This window comes from Mus caroli, chromosome 10, assembly GCF_900094665.2.
Source record: "Mus caroli chromosome 10, CAROLI_EIJ_v1.1, whole genome shotgun sequence".
Taxonomy (NCBI): Eukaryota; Metazoa; Chordata; class Mammalia; order Rodentia; family Muridae; genus Mus; species Mus caroli.
Genome location: NC_034579.1, coordinates 89,179,968 through 89,204,633, shown reverse-complemented (window position 1 = coordinate 89,204,633; position 24,666 = coordinate 89,179,968). Strand labels below are relative to the sequence as shown.

Below are 24,666 nucleotides of genomic sequence, written 5' to 3'. Positions count from 1 at the left end.
ATTTGTCATACAAACTTTGAAGGCAAAGTAAACTATAACTCATGATCTGTATTAAACTCAGAAGCATGGAAAAATTTATATTTCAACCAGACCCAACTTTTGAATGTACTTTCAGAGTGTAGAAAGTTACTGACCACTATGCAAATTAGGTTGGAAGGGTTGCCTTGGTGGGCTCATGATGAGGTGTCCCCAACCCCACCCTCCAGGTACCAGCCATAGCACAGGTTTAGCATAGAATAATTTGGAGGCATGAGGAGGGGAGTTGAGAAGGGGGTAGAGGCAGAGAGAGAGACAGAGACAGAGAAGAGGAGGGGGAGAGAACCGGGGGCAGGGGGGAAGAAGAAGAGGCCAGCCAGGAACACACTGGGGGGGGGAGGGAAAGAGGAATGGGAGAGAGTGAGAAAAGGGGTCAAAGAGAGAGAGAGAGAGCAAAGAGAGGCCAAACAGACACTTTAATAGCAAGACAGGTCTACCTATTGGGCGGAGTCTAGAAGGAATACCAACAATTATTTGTTGGACTATCTCTTTTCAGATATTCCCATGCTAGGTGGCCTCTTAGGTGATATCTGTTAGATTTCCTTGGCCCTGTTTGGAGCCCTCTTCCATTTTAGCCACATCTCCATAAGACATTCCTCTGCTCGATGCTAGCATACCCAGGGGAGGGTCAAACTCTATTACTCCAAAGAGAGACTTTCCAGGATGAGTGAGTCCCTTGGCACTGAATTTAGTTTAAATCAAACACCCCGGTGGGTCTGAAGTTCGAGGAACAGGAACACAGGGACTACCACTCAGGAGCCATTTAAAGACTTGCATCAGGAGGAGTCTCCGGAGTAGCGAGGTCAATGTGTTGACCAACTCATTATTCTCATAGCTTTATTCACGTTTTTGTGGTGCCAGACATCAAACCCAGGGTCTCAGGCATGCTCTAGCACCAAGCTCCATACCCAGCCCTCGATCCTATGGCTTTATACTCTTATCTAGCCCAACCTTTACTCTCTAAACAAATCTCTCTACCAGCCTCCTTCAATATATCGCCACTTGCGTGTCTCAGGTGAATCCCCAAATCAACAGCTCCTGAATGGAATCCATTCCCACCCTTACCAGACAACTTCTAACCTGCTCTATCAGTCTTTCCTCTCCTGTAGGTTGTTGACTAACCTTCAAGCCAGTCGACAAAGCCACACCCGGAATATTCTCCTTTCAGCTCCTACATCTATCAGATCCATTGGTTGAGAAAGCTTCTCTAGGTTTTCATTTCAAATATATCAGTCCTGGGCCCCTCATTTGAATTCTCTGGCATTTTGTCTTCTCTGAGAAAACTTAATTGATCCATTATGAAAAACACATTCATCCTTTTGGTTTGGAGCTGAATTTGGTGCCAATAGGCTCATACATTTTAAAGAATGTTAATATTCTCTGAATAATAGTATAACATTGGTTTTGATGTTATTTTAAATAGTTCCTGCTACTAAAATCGGGAGGGTAGCGATTTTGTTGTCTGGTCACCTTTGGGAATCCTGAGTCCAAGGGGCCACAACAAATGCAGCCTGGCCACAGCTGCCCGCCCCGCCTTCCTTCTGCAACCAGGGCTACTTTCCTGGCAGAGACTACAACTCCCAGAGTGCCTCGCGGGCGTATAGCGCGCGCTGGACGGCGCCTTTAGGACCCAGAGCGAAGCAAGATGGCGAGCGCGCGGTGAGTAGCCGTGGAGGTACCGCTGCCCTCTCCTTACAGGCCTGGAAGGCTTGTCCGTAGGCATTGAGGGCTTTAATGTCTGTCGTTGGAGGCAGGACGAGGCTGCCGGTGTCCCCAGGCTCCATCCTGCAGAAGGGCCGGCGTGTGGTTGCGCCCTTCCTGTAGCACATCTCGGCGTGCATGCGGGCGTCAGTCTGCACCAAGTTGACCTTGCGACTCCTGAGACTCCTCCTGATTCAAGTCTTTAAACCGGCTCCTGGGTGGTAGTCCCTGGGTTCCTGTTCCTAGAACTTCAGCCCCACTGGGGTGTTTGATTTGGAACTGAATTCAGTGCCAAGGGGCTCATCCTGGAAAGTCTCTCTTTGGAGCAATAGTTTGACCCTCCCCTGGGTATGCTAGCATCGAGCAGAGGAAGGCCCCCCACAAACGTTTGATTTTGGACTTGTAATCAGAAAACGTGGGTTTTCTTTCCATGCATAACACCAGTTAGACAGTGAACTACCAAAATAAAGCATTTGACTTTTCTCAGCCTTCGTTCCCAATAAACTGAAAGAGCACAGATTAAAGTGGGGTGCAAGGCATAAATAACCAGCTGAATGAACTCAGGGTTTGCAATTCGCAGCGCTCTTAGGATGTCTGGCATCAGCGTGCAAATATCAGCGAGCCCCTATCCTAATCCCTTTCTTGCCTATAGAGGGTCACTGAGACCAATAGAGTATAGGGGCACAGTAATTATATACCGTTTATTTACAACATCTCATGAAATTTGTGGTTGCTTCTCGAAGTTTACCACTGAAGAATTGGAAGGTCGTTTAGTTAATGACTTGCCTCAAATCTTCCAGTTTGTAAGTGTGCAACACTAAAGTCTTTGGAAGCAAGTCCTTATAAATTTTCATGATTCGAAATAAATACGCTTGCTGCATCTTTAAATGTTATGTGACAGAAGATGAGATAGTGACATTGATGGGTTCCTCTTAAGTTTTTCATGTTGAATATTTAATTTCATCAGAAACAGTATTACTGTAAGTGATAGGATCCTATGGGTGGGACTTGGGAGCTAGTATGTAGACTAGCATTTGAGGAAGAGCTTGCAGCGTGTATTATGTGTGAGTGACTTTCTAATTACGTATTCTGCTAAGCGCTCAGTAAGTGAAGCAGACTGTGCAGAGTCCTGAGAAAGTTGCACTTAAGAGAAATGATAGCCGACATAGTTGCTCTGTTTCTCACATTTTGATCTCAGTGACTTTGTCCTGTTGTTAAATTGGAACGGCCAAGTTTAAAAGCCTTGTTTTCAAGTGATGAGCACTAGCTAATGGTGTTAGTGTTTCACTTTACCTTTGTAGCTGATTTTCTTTCTCTCTTAAACAGAAGCGAAAATCTGTGTGCCTAGTGGCAGCTTTCACTTTACAATATCGTTTTTCAAATTACTTGCTAAGGATCATGGCGGCGGCAGTAAAATGGGCGATATCAAACAGAACTATCTGGAAGCATTTACTTCCAATCCAAAGTAAGTGAGATTTTTTTTTTAATGCTTAAAAATGTTTTGTGGTTTTTCAAATATAGAATATTTAAAGCATTTGGTTATTCTCTATGCCTCCTATTTGTAGTCATAAAAAGGGGACAAAATTTAAATGCCTGTCAAAGAGGGGATTAATAAGTTATGCTTCATTGTAACTATGAATATTATAAAGCTGTTATCATTGTGGAAAGATCACTAAATAGAGAAAGAAGAAAATCTGATTTATCAGAATGATCCTGTTGTGGGCTTAAACGATTGATGATGATGATCACTAAATAGAGAAAGAAGAAAATCTGATTTATCAGAATGATCCTGTTGTGGGCTTAAATGATGATGATGATGGTGTGTGTGTGTGTGTGTGTGTGTGTTTGTATGAGTGTGCCTTTGTGTATATAGATGTGCATAAATGCTAAGTGAAAGATCTAGGCTAGTCATTGGCTTATCATTACGATACAAGAAGGATTTAGGTGAACTGGTAGAGAGTAGAACATTAGACTCACTACAATTTACACCTCTTAACTTTTTTTTAGTAGTTCTCAAAATTTAGAAATAAAAAGGAAGTCCACAGCCCCATCTTCCAAGGATCATCACTATTAATATTATAGGTTTTTTTGCCTTGTGGATATGGTCATTAAACAAATAAATGTGCTTCCTTTCTAAAGATCATTTTTCCTGAAAGTCTATTAATCTGTGCTTCATAGTCAGCCTATTGGCTCATAAATAAACAGCATGTGAAAATCCTGCTTGTCACAGCTAGCTGCTTTCACACCCTGCCTCCCTAAAGCAATAAATAGGTAACTTGGGGTCACTTGAGGCAAGGCAACCCTGTTTTGCTCACTAAACTCCTTTTAAAACAGTTGGAATTGACCTAATCTCACTTTTCTAGAAAGCCTTCTGTCACATGACCTTAGTCATATGTTCTCTGTCATCCTTCTTTGTCCTTAAGTAAGTTATGAGACCAAATGGCTTCATAAGCTTTAAAACATCCACACCCAATGTCGATTGCGTGTGTGAGAGTTTTGAATGTCCCTCACATTCTTGATGCTCTTTGTCCTTTCTCTTTAAATTGCCCATTTTGCTTTGCCACCAATGTTAACATCCTTTTCCACATAAAACTTCAAAACTAGTGGTCTCTCTTTAGTAACAGAAGCTGAGTGTACAAGGGCCTCCTTGTCAGGTTAGTCAGAGGACCTTGGGATGACTGAATTGGGGACAGTTTAAGTTAGCTCAGAGGTAACTGAACATTCTGGCCATCCCTGTCACTCCTATCAGGTAATCAGACATTTCTAAATCTCCCACTGTGTGCAAGAGGGACTGAGGATGCCAACTTTGTATACTAGGGCCGCAGTATACATGTAGTGGGAAATCTGATAGAAAAAGGTCTTTTCAGTGAAGAGGGACAGATAGGTAATTTTTACATTAACTCCTGTGGAGACTACTAGCAGTACTGGGTCTGACTTCTCTGTACCCTGGGGCTGGGCTCTGTTAAGGAAACAGGAGGCTAAGTAGCAGGGATCTTTCTCTCAAAAGATGAGATGCCACCAAGCTTGATGACCTGAGTTCCATCTCTGGAGCCCACATGATAGAATGAGGGAACTAATTCCACAGACAGACGTGCCGTTCTTAAAATTCTGTCTCCTGATCCCCTGCTCACCTAATCCTTATTTTTAAAGGTCTGAACATTATTTTGATAATCACATCCTACTTTTCTGTGTAGCCCTAGCTGTCCTAGAAGTTGCTCTGGAGACTAGGCTGGCCTCAAACTCAAAGATCCACCTGCCCCTATTCTGAGTGCTGGGGTTAAATGCACGCGCCACCAGTGTTCAGCTTAAAACTAGTTCATGAGCACAGAATATTGCCAGTGATTGTAGCCACAAACTAAAGTAAGAGCCATACGAATTAACTTTTGATTATCTATGCTTTTAAAAGTTTTTTGTAAGCTGGGTGATAGTGATGCATGCCTTTAATCCTAGTGCTTGAGGTAGAGGCAGACAGATTTCTTGAGTTTGAGGCCAGCCTGGTCTACATAGTAAGTTCCAGGACAGCCACAGCTACACAGAGAAACCCTGTCTTGAAAAACAAACAAACAAACAAACAAACAAACAAACAAACAAACAAATGTTCTTGTAATGGGCTGGGTGTGGTAGTACACCTTTAATCCAAGTACTCCCGGAGGTAGAGGCAGGAGGATCTCTCTATGTTTGAGGCCAGCCTGGACTACATAGTGAGTTCCAGAATAGCCAGGGCTACGTAGAAAGACCCTGTCTCAAAGCAACATCCAAAAAAGAAATCACTGTAGTGTGATGGACATGTTGGCATAAATCTATAATTCCTACCATTTGGGAGGCAGAGCCAGGTGGATTTCCATGAGATCAAGGCTCATCTGATACACACAATGAGCTTCAGGCCAACCAAGACAACATAGTGAGACTGTCACAAAATACTACTAATAAAAAGTAAAATTGCTGTAATGCTTTTTACTTCGAGCTATTCCAGGCAGCATTGATTACAGTGATCTTCACTGGATGGTGTGGAACACACTTTTAATCCCAGCCCTCGGTGGGGCAGAGGCAGGTGGGTCTCTGAGATTAAGGCTATCCTGGTCTGCAGAGCTAGTTCCAGGACAGCCAAGGCTACACAGAGAAACTCTGACTCACAAAACCAAACCAACCAACCAATCAAAACCAAACAAACCTGGACCAACAAACAAAAAACCCCAAAAGACCAACACCCGCCCCCACCCCGTTTTCCTGCCTATTTTGTGCATACATTATCTTTGTGACTCACTCGCTCACCCCATTGCTCCTCCTCTTCATTGCTGGCTTCTTTCCTCTCCCTAACAGCCCCCTTTTGTGCACTCATTTGTACATATGTTTACATCTAGATTTCCATATGAGAGAAGATATAGAACATCCCTCCCTTCATCCGCCTCCTGTTTCTCCCCCCGCCCCCTTCGCCTTAGACCTCTTAGACCTCTTCCCCTCCTCCTCCGTTTCTGTAAACCAACAGAAAACAGAAAGACGTACTGGGTGATGTGTAGGCTTACCTTTATGCTCAGGCGAACTAAACTGTTTTACTCTGGGTTTTTTGCAGACGGAGCTTTGTCTAGTGCTTGTCACAAATCTACATTCTCTTCTCTTCCGGATGACTACAATTGGTACGCATGAAAATTCACATAGCCGTTTTAGCTGGATCTGAAATGATTTTATGCTTGCTCTTCTGTTTATTCTGCCTTTAATTTTGCTTTTTAAAGTTGTCTTATTTATGTGGTATCTGGATTGTACACATTTTAGATAAAAAGGATTGCTGTTGTGTTGTAGTGGATACTCACATCTGTTAGAATAGACGTGCTTTTTCTTTCTGAAGCAGGCTTTAACTTTTTGCAAAAGTTAATTTGGTTTTATAGTTTTATATTAGGGCTTACATCTGTTTATCTGTCTTTTGTTTGACACTGAATAATTCCAGATTACACAGTTGAATTCATACTATGTGTTTGGTATTTATTCAATTGAGTTACTGTTCTAAGAACCAAGAAAAGTATACAATGTATTCATTTTTATTTCTATTTTACAGAGTTGATGTACAGAAAATACAATATATTTTCTTTTTTTAATTAATTAATTAATTTATTATATGTAAGTACACTGTAGCTGTCTTCAGACACTCCAGAAGAGGGAGTCAGATCTTGTTACGGATGGTTGTGAGCCACCATGTAGTTGCTGGGATTTGAACTCAGGACCTTCGGAGAGCAGTCGGGTGCTCTTACCCGCTGAGCCATCTCACCAGCCCCAATATATTATCTTAAATCATGTAGGTTTTATTGCAAATTTTAGTAAGTAAAAAAAATAAACAGACCAACAAAACAAAACAAAAAACCCCAAAAAGCCAAAAACCAAAACCAGCCCAGCTAGACTCAAACTCTCTACACAGTTGAGTCTGGCCTTGGATTCCCGTTTTCTTCTCCCAGAACTTATATATGTGCTACCATGCCCAACATTATTTATATTTTCTTTTAAATGTTTTTTTTTTAATTTATTTATTATGTGTAAGTACACTGTAGCTGTCTTCAGACACTCCAGAAGAGGGCGTCAGATCTCATTACAGATGGTCGTGAGCCACCATGTTGTTGCTGGGATTTGAACTCGGGACCTTCTGAAGAGCTGTCGGCACTCTTAACCACTGAGCCATCTCGCCAGCCCCTAAATGTATTTTGTGTGTGGGTATTTTTGCCTGCATGTATTTATTTGTACTATGTGTGTTCCTGAGGTCTGGGGAGGTCAGAAGAGGGTGTCAGGCCTGCTGGAACTAGAATGACTGACTTCCTTGTTAGCAGCCACATGAGTGCTGGGAATTGAACCAGGGTCCTTTGTAAGAGCAACAAGCTGTCTCTCCAGCCCATACTTTGTTTTTTGACACTAGTTCTAATTGTACATTTCGTGAGTACTAAGAAGCTAGTGATGAAATTAGACTAGATTATATATATATTTTCATCCTGAACACATTGAGTGATGTCAGTGTTTTATATTATGCAAAACTTCCTAAAGCCAGCTGCAGTGGTTATCCTAGCACATGGAACACTAAAGAGAGGATCATGGGTTCAAAGCCAGCCTGGACTGTCCAGCTGAGGTACTAGTGAGACCTTGTCTCAACCAACAGTGGTGGAGGAGAGGTGGCTCAGCGCTCTAAAGTGTGTGCGGCTCTTGCTCCTGCCCAGCACCCACGTGACGACATACAACTCATTCACAGCTCCAGTTCCAAGGACCGAATTCCCATCGCTGAGGACACTGGGGACACCCGTGAGGCACATACGTGCAGGCAAAACACCCATACACATAAAATACAGCCAATATATCTTTTTAAAAATATTTAGCTACTCATTCGGGCTGGACATGGTGGCGGACTTACTTCATTCCCAGCACTGGGGAGGCAGATGCAGGTGAGGCCCTGTGAGGTCCAGGTTAGCCAGAGGTACAAAGCAAGACCTTCTTTGTGACAGAAACAAACTAATAAATAAATAAATAAATAAATAAATAAATAAATAGAATTTGATAGTGGAAATGTTATTACAGTTATGTTTAGAATTCAGTGGTAAAATCAGTAAAACCATTTAATGCAGATGAAATATAATTTATGGTCTCATTACTGTTTATTTTTTTTTTATGGTAGGTAAGCTGGCATATTCTGCTATGGTCTTAGTTGTCACTTATGCTATAGATACAGGGTTTTCCAATCAAGCAATACATGTTCCCTTTAGCAATTTGTGGTTAATTAATTTTATTATTTAAATTTAAATAATTTGTATTCTTGTAGCATAAAGTATATTCAACATAGTTTCTCAGTCTGAAATTAGCAACCTTCCACAAATACATTTTTTTTTTTTTTGTTTTTTTTGTTTTTTTTGTTTGTTTGTTTTTCGAGACAGGGTTTCTCTGTGTAGCCCTGGCTGTCCTGGCACTCACTTTGTAGACCAGGCTGGCCTTGAACTCAGAAATCCGCCTGCCTCTGCCTCCCGAGTGCTGGGATTAAAGGCGTGCGCCACCACGCCCGGCTTCACAAATACATTTTTTATTACATGTCTTTCTTTGGATGCGAGCATGTGCGGGCCATGGCATGCATGGAGAGGTTAGAGGACAACTCTCTTTTCACTGTGTGGGTCCTAGGGCTCAAACTCTGGGTGTTAGTCCTGGCAGCAAGCACCTTTACCCACTGAGCCCTCTCACCAGCCCCTGTCAGTGTGTAAACTTTCAGTTCTGTTAGTGCATGAGTCTCTTTAAGGATAAAATTGCTCAGAGCCTCTTTCAGATTCGATCCAGCTATCAGAATCACCAGTTAACATTTCAGTTAGGCTAGTAAGTTCAGCAATTCTTTTTAGTATTTTTTTCTTTATTGACCTTCTTTGTCTAGAATATTTGTCTTAAGTTTGAAGTAGCATCTTTGTTTTTGTTTTAGTTTTTTTATTTTATTCTTTTTTGTTATTGTTGAATTTTGGGTTTTGTTTTGTTTTTTTGTTTTTTTTTTCTGTGTATAGCTCTGTCTGTGCTGGAACTCACTCTGTAGACCAGGCTGGCCTCAAACTCAGAAACCTGTCTGCTTCTACCTCTCAAGTGCTGCAACTAAAGGTGTGTGTGCCAATACACCCAGCTTAAAGTAGCATTTTGAAATGTGGGATGTAGGACTAATACCCTACAAGGCTTCCTCAGAATACTCCAGCCTGTAGTCTAGACTACCAATCCTCTGTTGTAATATGGAACTTCCAAGGTGGATTGACTTGTATGGCAGAGGTATACATGGCTGTATAGCTAGCAGATGTGTAGCTATCCATGGCTTTATAAAAGTCATCCCAGAAGCTCTTGGTTTGTCCCCTGATGGCATATGCTGCTGTAGCCATATCCTTGGGGCTGCATTTGACCTGAGCCACTTTAGCATACTGGCGTATGTGGGTGGAGCCTTTACCACTGCCAGGCTTTATTGTCCTTGCCCTTCTCTAGCAGTGACCAAGCCAGCTCAGTCAGTCAGCAGGTTCTCCAGCGCAGGAGCAGGGATTAAAAAGAAAAATGACAATTAGACAACATTGCAGCATGACCCCAGCCAGTTCTGAGGCTGAGGTGGGTTTATTTTTATTTTTTTCCCAATTCGCTTTTATACCATTTTAATTACATGTGAGTAATAAGGTCAAGCAGTACAATAAACACAAATAGTCAAGGAACAAGCAAGGCAATAAACAAAGTCCCAGGATCACTGTTTCTAAGAGCTTATCAGGATGACCAAGATATCTGAGCCTACTTCCCTGTCTTAGCCCAAAGTCATAATCTTGCCTGAAGCTTCTCTGTTCTAGCCTGAAATTAGATTCCTGCCTGAGCTTACTTCCTTGTCCTGGCCCACTGTTGTCAGATTCTTTTTTTTTTTTTTTTTTGGTTTTTCAAGACAGGGTTTCTCTGTGTAGCCCTGGCTGTCCTGGAACTCACTTTGTAGACCAGGCTGGCCTCGAACTCAGAAATTCGCCTGCCTCTGCCTCCCAAGTGCTGGGATTAAAGGCGTGCGCCACCACGCCCAGCTCACTGTCAGATTCTTGCTAAGCAGCCCCCAAAGCTCTCCACACAGCAGGCAGAGGCTTAGCTTGCAGTGTAGCATGCTGGGTGATTTCTAATTAATTTTCTCATTAAGAGTATTCGGGGCTGGAGAGATGGCTCAGCAGTTAAGAGTACTGACTGCTCTTCCAGAGGTCCTGAGTTCAATTCCCAGCATCACATGATGGCTCACATCTGATGCCCTCTTCTGGTGTGTCTGAGGACAGTTACAGTGTACTCATATACATAAATAAATCTTAAAAAAAATATTCTAGCTGGGCATACCTGTACTCTTACTGGGAGACGAGAGTTGGGGGTGATTAAGAGTTTAAGGTCATTCTTGGCTACATAGTAAGTTTGAAACCAGTCTGGGAGACATGAAGTCTTATCTCAAAACAAAAGTTATTCTGCTAGATATGATGGTATGTGTCTGTTTTCCAGTCACTTTGGAGGCAGAGGGAGGGGGATTGCCATGCTTTGGAGGCCAGTATGGGCTACAGAGTGAGTTCTAGGACTAGCTGGGCTACAGAATGAGACCTTGTCTCAAAAAAACAAAACCAGGCCTAAAAGTAATCAAGCTGCCTTGAGTACGGTTTAAGTGTATTTCCTAAAACATTCCCTTTCAGCAAGGTGGACCTCGCCTTGACAGCCGACGGCAGGACAATAGTGTGCTACCACCCTTCTGTGGACATCCCCTACGAACACACCAAAGTACGTACCGGAGGGCTGTCGGATAGCCTTCCTTGTTTTGGGTCTTTTAGCTTTTCTAGTGAACTGTTTTGATTTTTATCTTCTTTCCTAAAAAGTTTCTTAGTATACAAGGGAACTAACTATTTAATGGGAATGGGGACATCATTTTTCTGACCTAAGACATTTGATGAAAACTAGGCTTTGTGGCAGAGACCTGTAATCCCGACCACCTGGCTTGAAGCAAAAGGAATTCAAATTCATCTTAGCAAGACCTTGTTTAAAATTTAAAATTTTATGAAGTTTTGTGAATCTCGGAGATTGGTAGAACACTCATCAGGTATTTGTAAGGCTTTGGGTTGACTCCCCAGTATCACACTCACACATGAAATAAACCTGTAAAGTATATTATATATCCCATACTACCATATATCATGAAAGACTTGTATTTTAGAGTACCGTCTTACAGCTTTTGTGCTGTTGATTCTGATAATCTTTTCAACTTTTCAGAGTCCGTTCATTAGTGTGTGTGTGTGTGTGTCTGTGTGTGTGTGTCTGTGTGTGTACATGTCTTGGTGCATGTCCATGCCCTGTGTGGAAGTTAGAGGATAACTTTCAGAAGCTGGTTATGGTTATCTACAGCCACCAAGTGGGTCCCAGGAATTGAATCAAGTCCTCAGGCCTGGGCCAAGTGTGCTTTCCTGCTGGACTATTATAAAGATCCAAATACTGGCCCCATAGGCTCATATATTTGAATATTCTGCTATTAGGGGGTGGCACTACTTGAGAGGGATTAGGGGGTGTGGTCTTGTTGGAGGAAGTCACGGGGGCCTTTGAGGTTTCCAAAGCCCAAGCTAGGTCCAGTGTCTTTCTCTTCCTGTTGCCTTTGAGTCTGGATGTAGAACTCTCAGCAATTTCTCCAGCTACTGCCTGCATGCTGCCATCCTTCCCGCCATGATGATCATAGACTAAACCTCTAAAACTGTAAGCCAGCTCCAATTAAATGCTTTCCTTTGTAAGAGCTACTGTGTCATGGGGTCTCTTCACAGCAAAAGAACAGTGACTAAGACACATGGACTGAGTGTGGAGGCCAGAGGATAACTTTGTAGACACAGTTCTCTCTTTCTATCTTCATGTGGGTACCAGGGATCAAACTCAGCCGCCAGGTTTTTTCAGCAAGCACTTTTATCTGTTGTCATCTTACTGGCCCCAAACACCTTTTTTTTTTTTTTTAAGATTTATTTATTTTTATTTATGTGAGTACACTGTTGCTGTCTTCAGATACACCAGAAGAGAGTATCAGATCTCATTACAGATGGTTGGAGCCACCATGTGGTTGCTGGGAATTGAACTCAGGACCTCTGGAAGAGCAGTCAGTGCTCTTAACCACTGAGCCATCTCTCCAGCCCCAAACACCTTCTTTTTAATATTTACAAACATTTTTTTTTTAAATTAAAGTGGGGAAGTCTAGCCAGACTATGGTGGCATACATCTTTAATCGTATTATTCAGGAGGCAGAGGCTGGTGGATCTCTGTGAGCTTGAGGCCAGCCTAGTCTACAGAGCATGTCAGAGAACAGCCAGGGCTACACAGAGAAAGCCTATCTTGAAAACCAACAAACTGTTGGTAAGGCTTTTGAGGTAAGTCTCACTGTAGCCCAGGCTGGGTCTCTTTATGTTATCCAGGCTATCGTAGAACTCATTCTGTAACTGAGAGTGTCCTCAAATTAATGGCAGTCCTCTGTCTCAGCCTCCCCAGTGTTGTGATCACAGGTGAGTGCCAACATGGCTGCCTTAAAACATTCGATCATTAGTAACAAATACCAAAACCTAAAGAAGAAAACTCTTGTTTAAGGTCCTGTCAGCCAAGTAGCAGCAGGCGTAGATACAGTGTATTTGCTAGAACCACACAGAAGAAATGAACGCTGCTGTACTCAGTACGATGGAACAACCTTTCTGAGGGCCAGCTGAAGAGGATCACAGGAGTTTGCCACACCAGTTCCCCTCACAGGAATCAGTAACAAGGGCTGCTGTAGCTTGAGGCCAACCAGGCAGTTGCTGGGCAGCGTGTAATTTTGGTGGATGTTTGCAGTTTGTAAGTTTGGACTTTGTGCAGGGTTGTGGTTTCTGTGAGGCTCGGTTAGTTCTTGCTGTCAGATGTATGTATGTGAGAGCTTCTCAGAGCCCCCCATTGTTACACATACACTTTTGTTTTGCTCCATTTCGATTCTGACAGCTTGTACAGTCTAATGCTATGCTTGTTAGACCCTTTCAAGGGATAGTCATTTACAGTGACTGATACTCAGCTTTGCATAAGAGTCGGTCTTCAAGATTTTTAATTGTCTAAGGAGTACTTCTTTAAAATGTACTTGTAGCACTTGTATCCTGTGGGGGACTTTAGGGGAAATGTCACTAAGTACCATCTATTGGAATCTTTAAGAACTTGAGGACTCTCAGGCACACTACATCACCATTCACTTGGTCTGTATCAACCCTTATGTTACTCTTATCAACCCGCTGTTACTCCTGATTTCAGAGCGGAAAGTAAGAGCTTAGCTGTATGGCCAGAGACCAAGACAGCTTTATGAAAGAAATCGTTTCGTTGGGGGCTTGCTTACAGCTTCATAGGGTGAGTCCCTCATGGCAGGGAGCATGGTGGCAGGTAGTCAGGCCTGATACTGGAACGGTAGCTAAGAATTTATATCTAATCTACAAGCGGAGAGGGAGACTGGGTCTGGCATGGGCTTTTGAAAGCCCACCTCCAGCAACACACCTCCTAATCCTTCCCAAACAGTTCCAACTAGGAACCAACCTTTCAAACATACGAGCCTGTGGTGGCCATTCTTACTCAACCCCCACAGAGGTCTGGTATATATTTTTCATTGTTTTTTCCTTAATAATATGTAAGGTAAACTGCCACATTGCAGATTAAAAAAAAATCATATGGGCCCCAGTATATAGGAGAAATAGGAAAAAAATAATAAGTACCTTATCAATGAGGTAAAATAATTGAGTAAGAACTTTTATTATTGGAAAGTGAACCTAAAATTTTTTTGTGTATAGACGAGTCTTTCTGACTTTGGATAATACAGCTACCTGAAGGTGCCCTGGTAACTTAACACTGGATGGCAAGGGGGTGCATGGCTGAGGGCAGTCGCTGTCTCATCACAAAGCCAGTCAGTTCCCGGCTTATGTTTCTACACTTCATCGTTGGTAATTTGCTTATTTTATAGCCCATCCCTCAACCAGATCTTCTGCATAATAATGAGGAAACCCACGAGCAGATCCTGAAAGCCAAGTTAGAAGTTAGAAAGCGCAAGCAGCTGGAGCAAGGGCCCATGATAGAACAACTGAGCAAGGTGTTCTACACCACGAAGCATCGCTGGTACCCGCACGGACAGTAAGTTCATCCCGCCCCTCGGCTCCCACCGCACACGCTCACCTCTGTCTTTGCATCAACAGCTTCTGCAGTGGCGCTGTGTGGGAACATTGACCAAGTGTGCCATGGTATATTTCTCAGTCTGCATATCCTGGAGTTCAAACAACATTAACACTTTATTAATGCAAGTCTTTCTGAAATTCTGCTGGCTTGTGCTAGTCCTTTATTACAGTTTTTACATTTTTCTTTCCTGATAATCTTACTGATCTTATTCTGAGCACTTTATCCATTTCTTTATTCTAAAGGTTTATTTATTTCCTTATCTTGCGTGTATGAGTGATTTGTGTCTGTGTAAATACACTACATGTGTTTGCCCCCAGAGACCTGGGGAGTACACCAGATCCCCTGGAACTGGTGCCACCCTGTGGCCACTGGGAACAGGGCCTGTGTCCTCTGCAACAGCAGCAAGTGCTCTTAACCTCTGAGCCGTCTCCGCAGACGCCCTTTATGCATTTCTAACAGAGTTTTGAATTATTACCCCCCTCTCCCCAATTGTGCAGGCTGATTGGTCAGTAAATGTCCTTAATTCCGATAAAAACTACTTGCAGTTCTGTTTACAATGCTCACATAGTGTTTTTCTCCCTCCCTCCCACATTCCCTCCCTTTTTTTCTTTTTGTGTTTCAAGACAGGGTCTTACTATGTAGCCCTGGCTGTCCTGGAACTCACTGTGTAGGCCAGGCTGGCCTCGAACTCAGAGATTTTTTCCGCCTCCAAGTGCTGAAGGTGTGCCCCATCACTGCCCAGCACATTGTGTTATTCTTGTCCTGTGTCCTACTATAGCTTTAGTTTCCCTTTCCTTGCGTGATTAAATTAGTCTGTCTTTGTGTGCGTGCATTTTTATGCTAGTGTGCGTGCACATGGGAGCCAGAGGTGAATGCTGCGTGCCCTCCTCAGCCACTCTTTACCTTATTTACTGTCGTCGCCACCCCCCACCCTATTTACTTACTTTTAAAGATCTGCTTATTTTTATTTATGTACACGTTTTGCCTACTTACAAGTGTGTGCACCACATGTATGCAGTGCCCCAGGAGGCGAGGCATTGCATCTCCTACAACTGGAGTTAGAGATGGTTGTGAGCCTACAAGAGGGTGCTGGGACTTGAACCCAAGTCCTCTAGGAGAACTGCCAGTGTTCTTGAGCACAGGGCCATTCTCTTGAATCTGATCTCACTGATTACACAGACTGATTGGCCAGCATGGCCTGGGATGCCCCTGCTTCTGCTTCCTCAGTTCTGGGATTATGAGTGTCCACTGCCTTACAGGCTGCTTTCTACATAGGTGCTGGGATTTGAACTCTGGTCTTCATACTTGCATGGAAGATACTTTAATTGAGCCAGCTCCCAGGCCTTTCTATTTACTTGGGTTGGTTTTTTTTTGTTGTTGTTGTTGTTTTTGGGTTTTTTGGGTTTTTTTAGATTTATTTATGTATAAGTACATTGTAGCTGACTTCAGATGCACCAGAAGAGGGTGTCAGATCTCATAATGGGTGATGGGTGGTTATGAGCCACCATGTGGTTGCTGGGATTTGAACTTAGGACCTTTGGAAAAGGAGTCAGTGCTCTTACCACTGAGCCATCTCACCAGCCCTATTTACTTGTTTGTTTATTTATTTATCTTTTCTTTCTATCTTTCTTTCTTTCTTTCTTTTTTTCTTTCTTTCTTTCTTTCTTTCTTTCTTTCTTTCTTTCTTTCTTTCTTTCTTTCTTTCTTTCTTTCTTTCTTGTTTTTTTCAAGACAGGGTTTCTCTGTGTAGCCCTAGCTGTCCTGGAACTCACTTTGTAGACCAGGCTGGCCTGGAACTCAGAAATCCACCTGCCTCTGCCTCCCAAGTGCTGGGATTAAAGGCGTGTGCCACCAGTGCCTTATCCTCTTTACAAATACAATTTTATTACATTTATTTGATTATTTGTGGTGGGGGAAGCATGGGCCAATTGGAGGACAACTTGGGGAGTTGGTGATCACCTTTCATATGGGTTCCAAAGATCACACTTAGGTCTTGAGGCTTGATGACAAGGCCATTTCACCACCCCTACACCCCATTTAAATAAAAGCATGTTTGCTTTATTTACTTGCTTATTTATTTATTTATTTATTTATTTTTGTATTGTTGAAATTGAACTCAGGGCCTTGTGAATTAGAGGCAATCTTTGAGCTCTGAGCTGTAGTCCCAATCTCGCCCTCCCCTCCCCCAAACTCCTTATGTCTTCTCTTGCATTGCTAGGGATCAGCCTGAGGGCCCACACATGCTGGTCAGTGTGTTGTTCCGTGGAGCTCTACTCCTAGCCCAGAATCTTCTCTCACATCCTTCTTCTTCCAAACCAAACTGTGAAGTGTTCTCTGTTTCTGTTTGTTGGTCTGAGCAGGCTCTGTTCTTACTCTCTTGTGCAATCCGGTACCCACCACCGAGCTGACTCTGTGCAGGACACACCCACTGAGCTCCCAAGCATAGTCACAAACTGCTCCATCATCAGGTGCTCAGTGATGGGATGACACCCCTGTCTGCAGCTGTTAGAGTTGAGGACTGAAGACAGTCGAGTACAAACAGCTAAAGCTGTCGCTGAACCTTGAAAGGTGGTTCAGACATATACATGAGATGGTCACAACTACCCAGGCAGAAGGATTAGCTTTTCGGGTGAAATGTGGAGAAAACCTCAAGTCGCTCTGATTGGTCCGGATGCTGGTAGATCCTGAAATGTCCCCCATTGTCCCTAGTTGATGATGCTGTATTGGGAGGTCATAAAACCTTTAGAAGATAGGGTCTGTATGGCAGATGAGTGTCAGTGGGTATGGTCCTCTGGGGACTGAAGCCTGGCCCTGCCTCTTCTCTTCTCTCTGCTTGATCACACGACCACGGGAGAAGTGCCAGGCTCTGGCTGCCACTATCATAGGTAGGAGCTTTCTGTGGACGTAGGATGGGTCGATGAGGGTTTTATGCTGAGGGATTAGAATGCAAACCTGCATGTCCAGCATTTATGCCATAGAACATTTTTAAGGATCCTCACTTAAGGAGAGTGATGTCAGGAAAGACGGGACAGGGAGGCTTGTTAGAAAGCCATTACAATAATCTAGTCAAAGACTTTGACTTTAGCAGGCCGCCACCAAGAGTGAGGAGGGGAAAGTGAGGTGTACGGGTGCTTTATGAAGAAAGACAGGCTGTGCTCTAAGAACTTTATTAGTGGTGAGTGTGTGCCAGGGAACCAGGGGCCTGGGGGCGGGGCCTTTGTGACTGCGGTGTTTTCCTGGGTAGTGAGTGGTGCCATTACTATGAATGGAGAAGTGAGAAAGATGAAGCCATTGTTAGTTATGCTGACTCTGAGGCGCGTGAGTCTTCCCGTAAGTGGCTAGAGGAGACTGGGTCCTGGGGCTCTGTGTGCTGTTCCAGGTCCTTTCAGGAGATCCTTTCTCCCTGTCCTGAGTGTGGCAGTTTTCCTGTGTACTACTTCATACTACCTTTCTTGGTGACGTTGACCCTGCCGTTGTTTTTATTAGAGGATCTGTGTGTGCCTTGCTGAGCATGGGGAGGTCAGAGGACAGCTTGCAGGCATCCATGCTCTCCTGCCGCCATTTTGCTCACAGAGATGGAACTCTGTTAAGTTTGACATTAAGCACCTTAACCAATGCCAGCCCAACTCTAACTTTTTTTTTTCCTCTAAAGACAAGGTCTCACTCTGACTTGCCTGTAATGATCCATCCATCATTACATCGATCATTACATCGATCATCGATCATACCAGGTTGGCCCAAACCTCACAGAGATCCACAAGCTTCTGTCTCACAATTGAAGGTGTATGTCACTGTGCCCAGCTAAACTCTCGACATTTTTATTTACAGTCATTGTGTAAATGACATACAGCCCATTGCGCTATACAGTTCAACATTTCCTCAGTGTCCTTCAAATATTTTAAATTAGGAGCTGGAGAGATGGCTCAGTATTTAAGGGTACTGGCTGCTCTTACAGAGGACCCGGGTTGGGTCCCTAGCATCTCTACATGGCATCTCACGGCCGTTTATAGCTCCAGTGCTACGGCATCTGATGACCTCTTCTGCCTCCAGAGGTACCGGGCCATCGTGTGGGACACAGACATATGTAGGCAAACACTCACAGGCATAAAATAAATACATCTTCATTTTAGCCCCCTTTGAGACAGGCGGGCCTAGAACTCAGATCTGCCTGCCTCTCTTCTGCTTCCTGAATGCTGGGATTAAAGATGCACCGTCATCCATCACCTGGCAACATTTTTTTTGTTTGTTTGTTTTTCAAGACAGGGTTTCTCTGTGTAGCCCTGGCTGTCCTGGAACTCACTTTGTAGACCAGGCTGGCCTTGAACTCAGAAATCCGCCTGCCTCTGCCTCCTGAGTGCTGGGATTAAAGGCATATGCCACCATGCCCAGCTGGCAACATTTTTTTTTAAGTTAATTTTTTTTTTAAAGTTAGACATTTTTAGTTCTTTGCAGTAAAACAGCCTTTCTTTCCCTCATCTAAAGGAGCCCCCACTTAACGGTGTCTGTAAGAACTCAGGGGGCGGGGTCCTTACTGTGCACTTGCCTTGTTTTGAGACAGGATATTATTACTTTGTCGTCCGCACTGGCCTGAAACTCCTTTGTAGTCCAGGCATCTCTAGAGCTGGTCACAGTCCTCCTGCTTCATTCTCTGAATACGTGGGTTACAGGCTAAAGGTGATGTATTTGTGTCTCTTTTCTAAGAAAGAAATTAGAGCTCTTGGCAAAAACATGCTGTGGTTATTATTATTCTGGGGCCTTGCTGCAGCCAAGTTGCCTTTAAGTATCTGTTAGAGGTTTCTGGTCCACTTCAGATCATTTAGTTCCCAAATAAAACACCCAGACACCTTAGATCTATAGTAAGCTTTAGAGCCCTGGAGCTGGACAGACAGCTGTCAGCCCTCCGTGCTAGTCTGTCTACTTCCCTGTGGGGATCCCCGAGATACCACTTGCCTTGTTCCTCCTGGGCCACTCCTACTCCATCAGGCCAGCCCTCACCATCACCCATCCACCTACCCCATGGCGGTCTCTTCTCTTCTCCTGCTTGCCTCTCTTCTTCCTTTTTTTCCTTTTAACTGGGACTGTCAGCCAGGTAATGAACACCTGCACCCCCACCTCCGTCTACTGCCCAGTCACAGGCTTTAGCCTTTTACTGACCAATGGACTGGGGGAGGGGGCAAGGTTGGCACAACAAAAGCTGGTGGACTTGTTGTGCAAGCCCTTGGGACAACCAGGTCTTAGGATACAGTATGTAGCATTTGAATACATAGCAGCACCAGACCCACCCCAACAAGCACAGTCTCTATTTTTTTTTTTTAAAGATTTATTTATTTATTATATGTAAGTGCACTGTAGCTGACTTCAGACACTCCAGAAGAGGGCGTCAGATCTCATTTCGGGTGGTTGTGAGCCACCATGTGTTTGCTGGGATTTGAACTCTGGACCTTCAGAAGAGCAGTCGGGTGCTCTTACCCACTGAGCNATCTCACCAGCCCCTCTATTTTTTTTTAAATGCAAAAGTGTCTTAAGTAAATTTTACTGTGTTTGAATAAGCAAGTTGTGGGTCTGATAACCAACTTTAAAAATCTTATATTTATTTGATAATTTCATACATATATGTGTTGATCATATCTCCCCTCAGCTCCTTCCCAACTTCTTGTCTTTCCATTTCTATTTTTGTTTGTTTGTTTTGTTTTGTTTCAAGACAGGGTTTCTCTGTGTAGCCTTGGCTGACCTGGAACTAACTCACTTTGGAGACCAGGCTGGCCTCGAACTCAACCTGGGAGTTCGTCTGCCTCTGCCTCTGCCTCCTAAGTGCTGTGATTAAAGGTGTGTGCCACCTCCGCCCAGCTCCTGTTCTGCATTTATCTCCATTTTTGATTTTTGTTTTTTAGTACTCATATTGTTTATGCATATGATTATGTACATAACAGGTGTTAGATTTTCACCTGCCTTTGTAACTATTAAGTTAGAGTTCATGAAAGCCAATTAAGAAGCCATCCCATAGTTTTGTATCTTTAATTATATTCTTAGATGTGTAGACATGATTCATGGCCTCACTGCATCTCCTGTTTGTCTTTTTTGTTTTACTTAAAATGTTATTATTAATGTTTATGTGTGTGTTCAGGTATGTGGAGGTGTTTGTGTATGCCACACTGACAATGTGGGTGTCAGAGGACAACTGTCAGGTCTCTATCTATCTATCTATCTATCTATCTATCTATCTATCTATCATCATCCATCTTTCTGTCTATCTATCACCTATCCACCTGTCTATCCATCCATTGGGGTGGGGGTGGGCTGTATGCAGAGAGGTTTATGGGACAACTTCAGGTTTAAAGACAGTCTGTCAGTAGCCTGGAACTCACCAGCTAGGCTAGGCTGGTCAGGAAGCCCCAGGGTCTTGTCTGTCTCTAGCTCCTCAGTGCTGGGAGAACAGTCCTGTGCCATACCAGTTAGCTCGAATTACGTGGGTTCTGGGGACTGAACTCAGGCCCTTAGGCTTGCAAGGCAAATCCTTTCCTGACTGAGCTATCTTCCCAGCCTTTTATTTTTGCACATTATCCAGCCTACTTTTCATCGTCCTTACTGGCTTTTGTTACAGGCTTCTTTCCCGAGCATTCAGATTGCTTTAATCTTTTATAAACATTGTTTATAACCAAGTACTGAAGTTGTGAAAATCCCCTGACTGTATTTCACTTGAAGGAGAAAGACTAAAGGCAAGGAGACGATTCAGAGCGTGTTATCTCCTATCTTACCTATGTTTAATCTTAATTTACTTTAATCTAATTGCTACTAATTAGCTTTTGACTGCTAATTAATGTGATCTCCTAGTATATCTTTACCCCTCAGGGTTGTGAGGCACTTTGAATTATAAGCAGACTTTAATTAGGCGGAATTGATTGTCCCAACACCTCTCCCAATAACGAGCTCAGCAGAAAACCCAGATGCTAGTTTGTATGCATAAAGAAGGCATCTAGCCTAGAATGATTGTCCTTTCAGATCGTCCAGCACATATTTGCTTAGTATCTGTATGTATGTACACGTGTAAATATATACAGAATCTTATTTGTTGCTAGCATTTGTGCATGGTGTGTGTAGGTTCCAAGGGTCGAAGTTAGGTTGCCAGCCTTCTGTGGCAGGTGCCTCTACTCACTGATCTGTCTTGTCTACATGTCTGTATTTTAATTCAAGTATTCGTTTCTGAACATTAGTGAATCATTTTTTCCTTAAGACTCAAGCAATTTATAGACTGATTTGTCAGTATTTCACAGTTTTTAAGGTATAGCAATCAGAAGAATGGGACTCACTATGATTTAAAAATGAGCTATACAATCTTCTTTTTCAATGTTTTTAGAGGTATTACAGTGTTGCTTTTAAAGGCGTGTAAGATACATAATGGAGACCTCCATATCCATTCAGGCCCCAGTCCCTGCAGGTAAACACAGGGTTGCCCCTGTGCTGTAACATTCAGGCTTGTGCTGTTTGAACTCTAGCACAGCCCTTTCCTGGGAGAACAGCTTTGTGACTGCATCAGAACAGACTATATGCCATATATATTAACATATATACCACCCTGCTGTTGCCACCTCCAGCCACTTGCACAAGTCCTCTGCTGACACGCATGTTGGCTCTTACTCTAGCGCTGTAGGGACATATGTCTACGTGACCAGAAATGCGCCTTGCGATGCCTCAAGTCCTCTAACTCTTTTGTTCTCTTCAAAGTTGTCTTAGCACTCCTGTCTTTTGTATTTATAGATGTATAAATTTTGAAATCAACATATCTCCAAAAAGCTTTTTTTCTTTAAAAGTCTGCTGGAATTTTAAACAAGATAACATTTGGTCTCCAGGCCCATTTCAGGCTAGTTGGTGCCTTACATAACTAGATATTTATATCTCTGAAAATGATACATTTTCCCATTTACGTGGGTCTTTAGAAAAAGGTTGTATGTTTGTTTGTTTGTTTGTTCTCCCTTTTGAGACAGGGTTTCTCTATGCTGCCCTGGTTTTCTTGGAACTTGCTCTGTAGACCAGGCTGGGCACTCAAGAGACCCACCTGCTTCTGCCTCCCCAGTGCTGGGATCAGGCGTGCACCAGTATCACTTGGTTAGAGAATTTTTGTAATGGTGGTTGTTTTTTGTGGGGCTTGGCTTGTGGGTTTTGTTGTTGTTGTTTGTTTGTTTTTGCTTTAATAACTTTGCTCATTTTTGAGATCATAATAGAATGACACTATTTTCACTTTCCTTCTCCCTCCGTCGCCTTCCTACCCCAACCTCTCTTGTTCCCATCCTTGTTTTCGTTCAAATTCATGACTTTGTCCTTTAATCGTTGTTACATGTTATGTGGTTTATATAATAGCTACATATATTCCTAAATATTAAAATAAAATCTGCTCAGTCTATATAATGTTACTTTATACCTGTGTGTGTTTAAGGCTGAGGCGTCAGGTTTTCTTGAGACAGGTCTTGCTATGTTCCCCAAATTAGCCTCAGACTTGCCTTTCCCACCTCATGCTCCTGAGGACGTGGGACCCCGAGTGGGTGGGTACCACTGCTCTCAGCTCAGAGCTCATTTACAGGTCGCAATGTATACATTCATCTCAAAAAGTCCTTTCATTGTGACTGCAAACAGAATTGGATTTTAAATTTCAATTTCTAGAAGTTAGTTGTTTTTAGAAATACATTTGTCTGCTGGACATGGTAGTGCATGCTGTGTAGACACAGGTTGGCTTCAAATATAGAAATCCTCCTGCCTCTGCCTCCCAAGTGCTAGGATTAAAAGTGGGCACCATTCCTGGTTGTGAAAGGTTTTTCAGCACTGACCTGATTCCACAAGTGGAAAATTCTGTACTTAACTCAGTTTTGAGGGTCACAGTCAAGTCGCAGCCACACTAAAAATATTATATAAAATTATCTTCAAACTTCAAATAAAATGCTTGTAATACATATATAAAATACAAGTACAGTTCATGTTTAGACATAATAATCACAAAACAGGCAAGACATACTCTTATTTTGGGGGGGTTTTGATGCCCCTCTTTGCTTTCAAATAACTACAGGGTGTTTCTACACCTACTTTAGCCTTTATAGTGGAAATAATTGCATTATCAATAAATTTTCTATAGAACATATTTATGATATAAAGTTTCTTTCAAGATAAGCATTTGGTTTTAATCCAGGTTGTGAAATTGTCCTCAAGATCTGAAAGGAGATTTTCCAAATTGTTTAATTGATAGGAAATAATTTTTACAATGGCGGATTGTGGCTTATTACTAAGAAATATCTGAGAAGTATGCGATAGTATATAAAGTTTTATTGACCTTTTTCAAATAATTCTAACAAAAATAGATAAAAATCACAGAAATTTAAGTTGTCTACCTGAAGTAACTAATTACTGGAATAATCTTACCTCTAATATTTTCTTCTTCTCAAGGTATCACAATCGTCGTAAGAAACTGAATCCTCCCAAAGACAGATGACTACGTGTGATTCCCTGAACATTGGGAAATTTTGCTTTGTGTCTTATTTGCCAGCTGAGAAAATATACATGGTACCATCATTAAGGTGGTTGGCATATAGGAAAAAATAAAAATACCCTTTGGTGTATTCAAGTGTGTGTTTTATTATGTTGATTCTGAATTTGAGGTTGTTATTTAAGAAGTCTACTTGATCTTATTTTCCTTTTTGAAACATTAAAGTCTTTTCCCCTGGGGACTCTCTTTTATTTATTTTGGTTTTTGAAACAGGGTCTCTCTGGCTGTCCAGGAACAAGACCAAGACCAGAGCGGCCTTGAGAGCCATCTGCTTCTACCTCTTTTTATTGTGTTGTATTGTGTTGTGTTGTTTTAAATTTTGTGTAAGTATGTGTACACATGAATGCCGTTGTGAGCCTGACATGGTGAGTGTGGTGGCGCATGCTTTTAATCTCAGCACTGAGAAAGCAGAAGCAGGCAGATATCTGAGGCCAGCCTAATCTATGAGTGAGTTCCAGGACAGCCGGAGTTACACAGAGAAACCTTGTCTCGGAAAAAAAAAAACCTTAATAATAATTTAATAATAATAATAATGGAGGGGGGAGAAGGAGGCAGAAGAGGAAGAGAAGGAGGGAGAGAATGTTTTTTGATGCAGTCTCTGTATAAGCTGCCTCTGTATTCACGTGCATCTCTACCTTAGCATAAGTGCTAGGAATCCAGGAGTGATCTACCCTGCACAGCCCTGTTACTTACTGTCTTAAATCCAGTATGATTAACTATTTTTACAT

At 42.7% G+C, this 24,666-nt stretch overlaps 1 protein-coding gene across 1 annotated transcript; it reads left to right on the top strand.

Moving 5' to 3' along the window:
- Positions 1–1,651: 1,651 nt before the first annotated feature.
- On the top strand, positions 1,652–24,011 carry Mrpl42 (mitochondrial ribosomal protein L42). The gene is made up of 6 exons (XM_021175029.2): positions 1,652–1,695; positions 3,064–3,202; positions 6,308–6,371; positions 10,908–10,992; positions 14,201–14,367; positions 23,839–24,011. The coding sequence occupies exons 2-6, from the start codon at positions 3,136–3,138 to the stop codon at positions 23,882–23,884; spliced, it is 429 nt and encodes a 142-aa protein (XP_021030688.1). The 5' UTR covers positions 1,652–1,695; positions 3,064–3,135; the 3' UTR covers positions 23,885–24,011.
- The last annotated feature ends 655 nt before the right edge of the window (positions 24,012–24,666 follow it).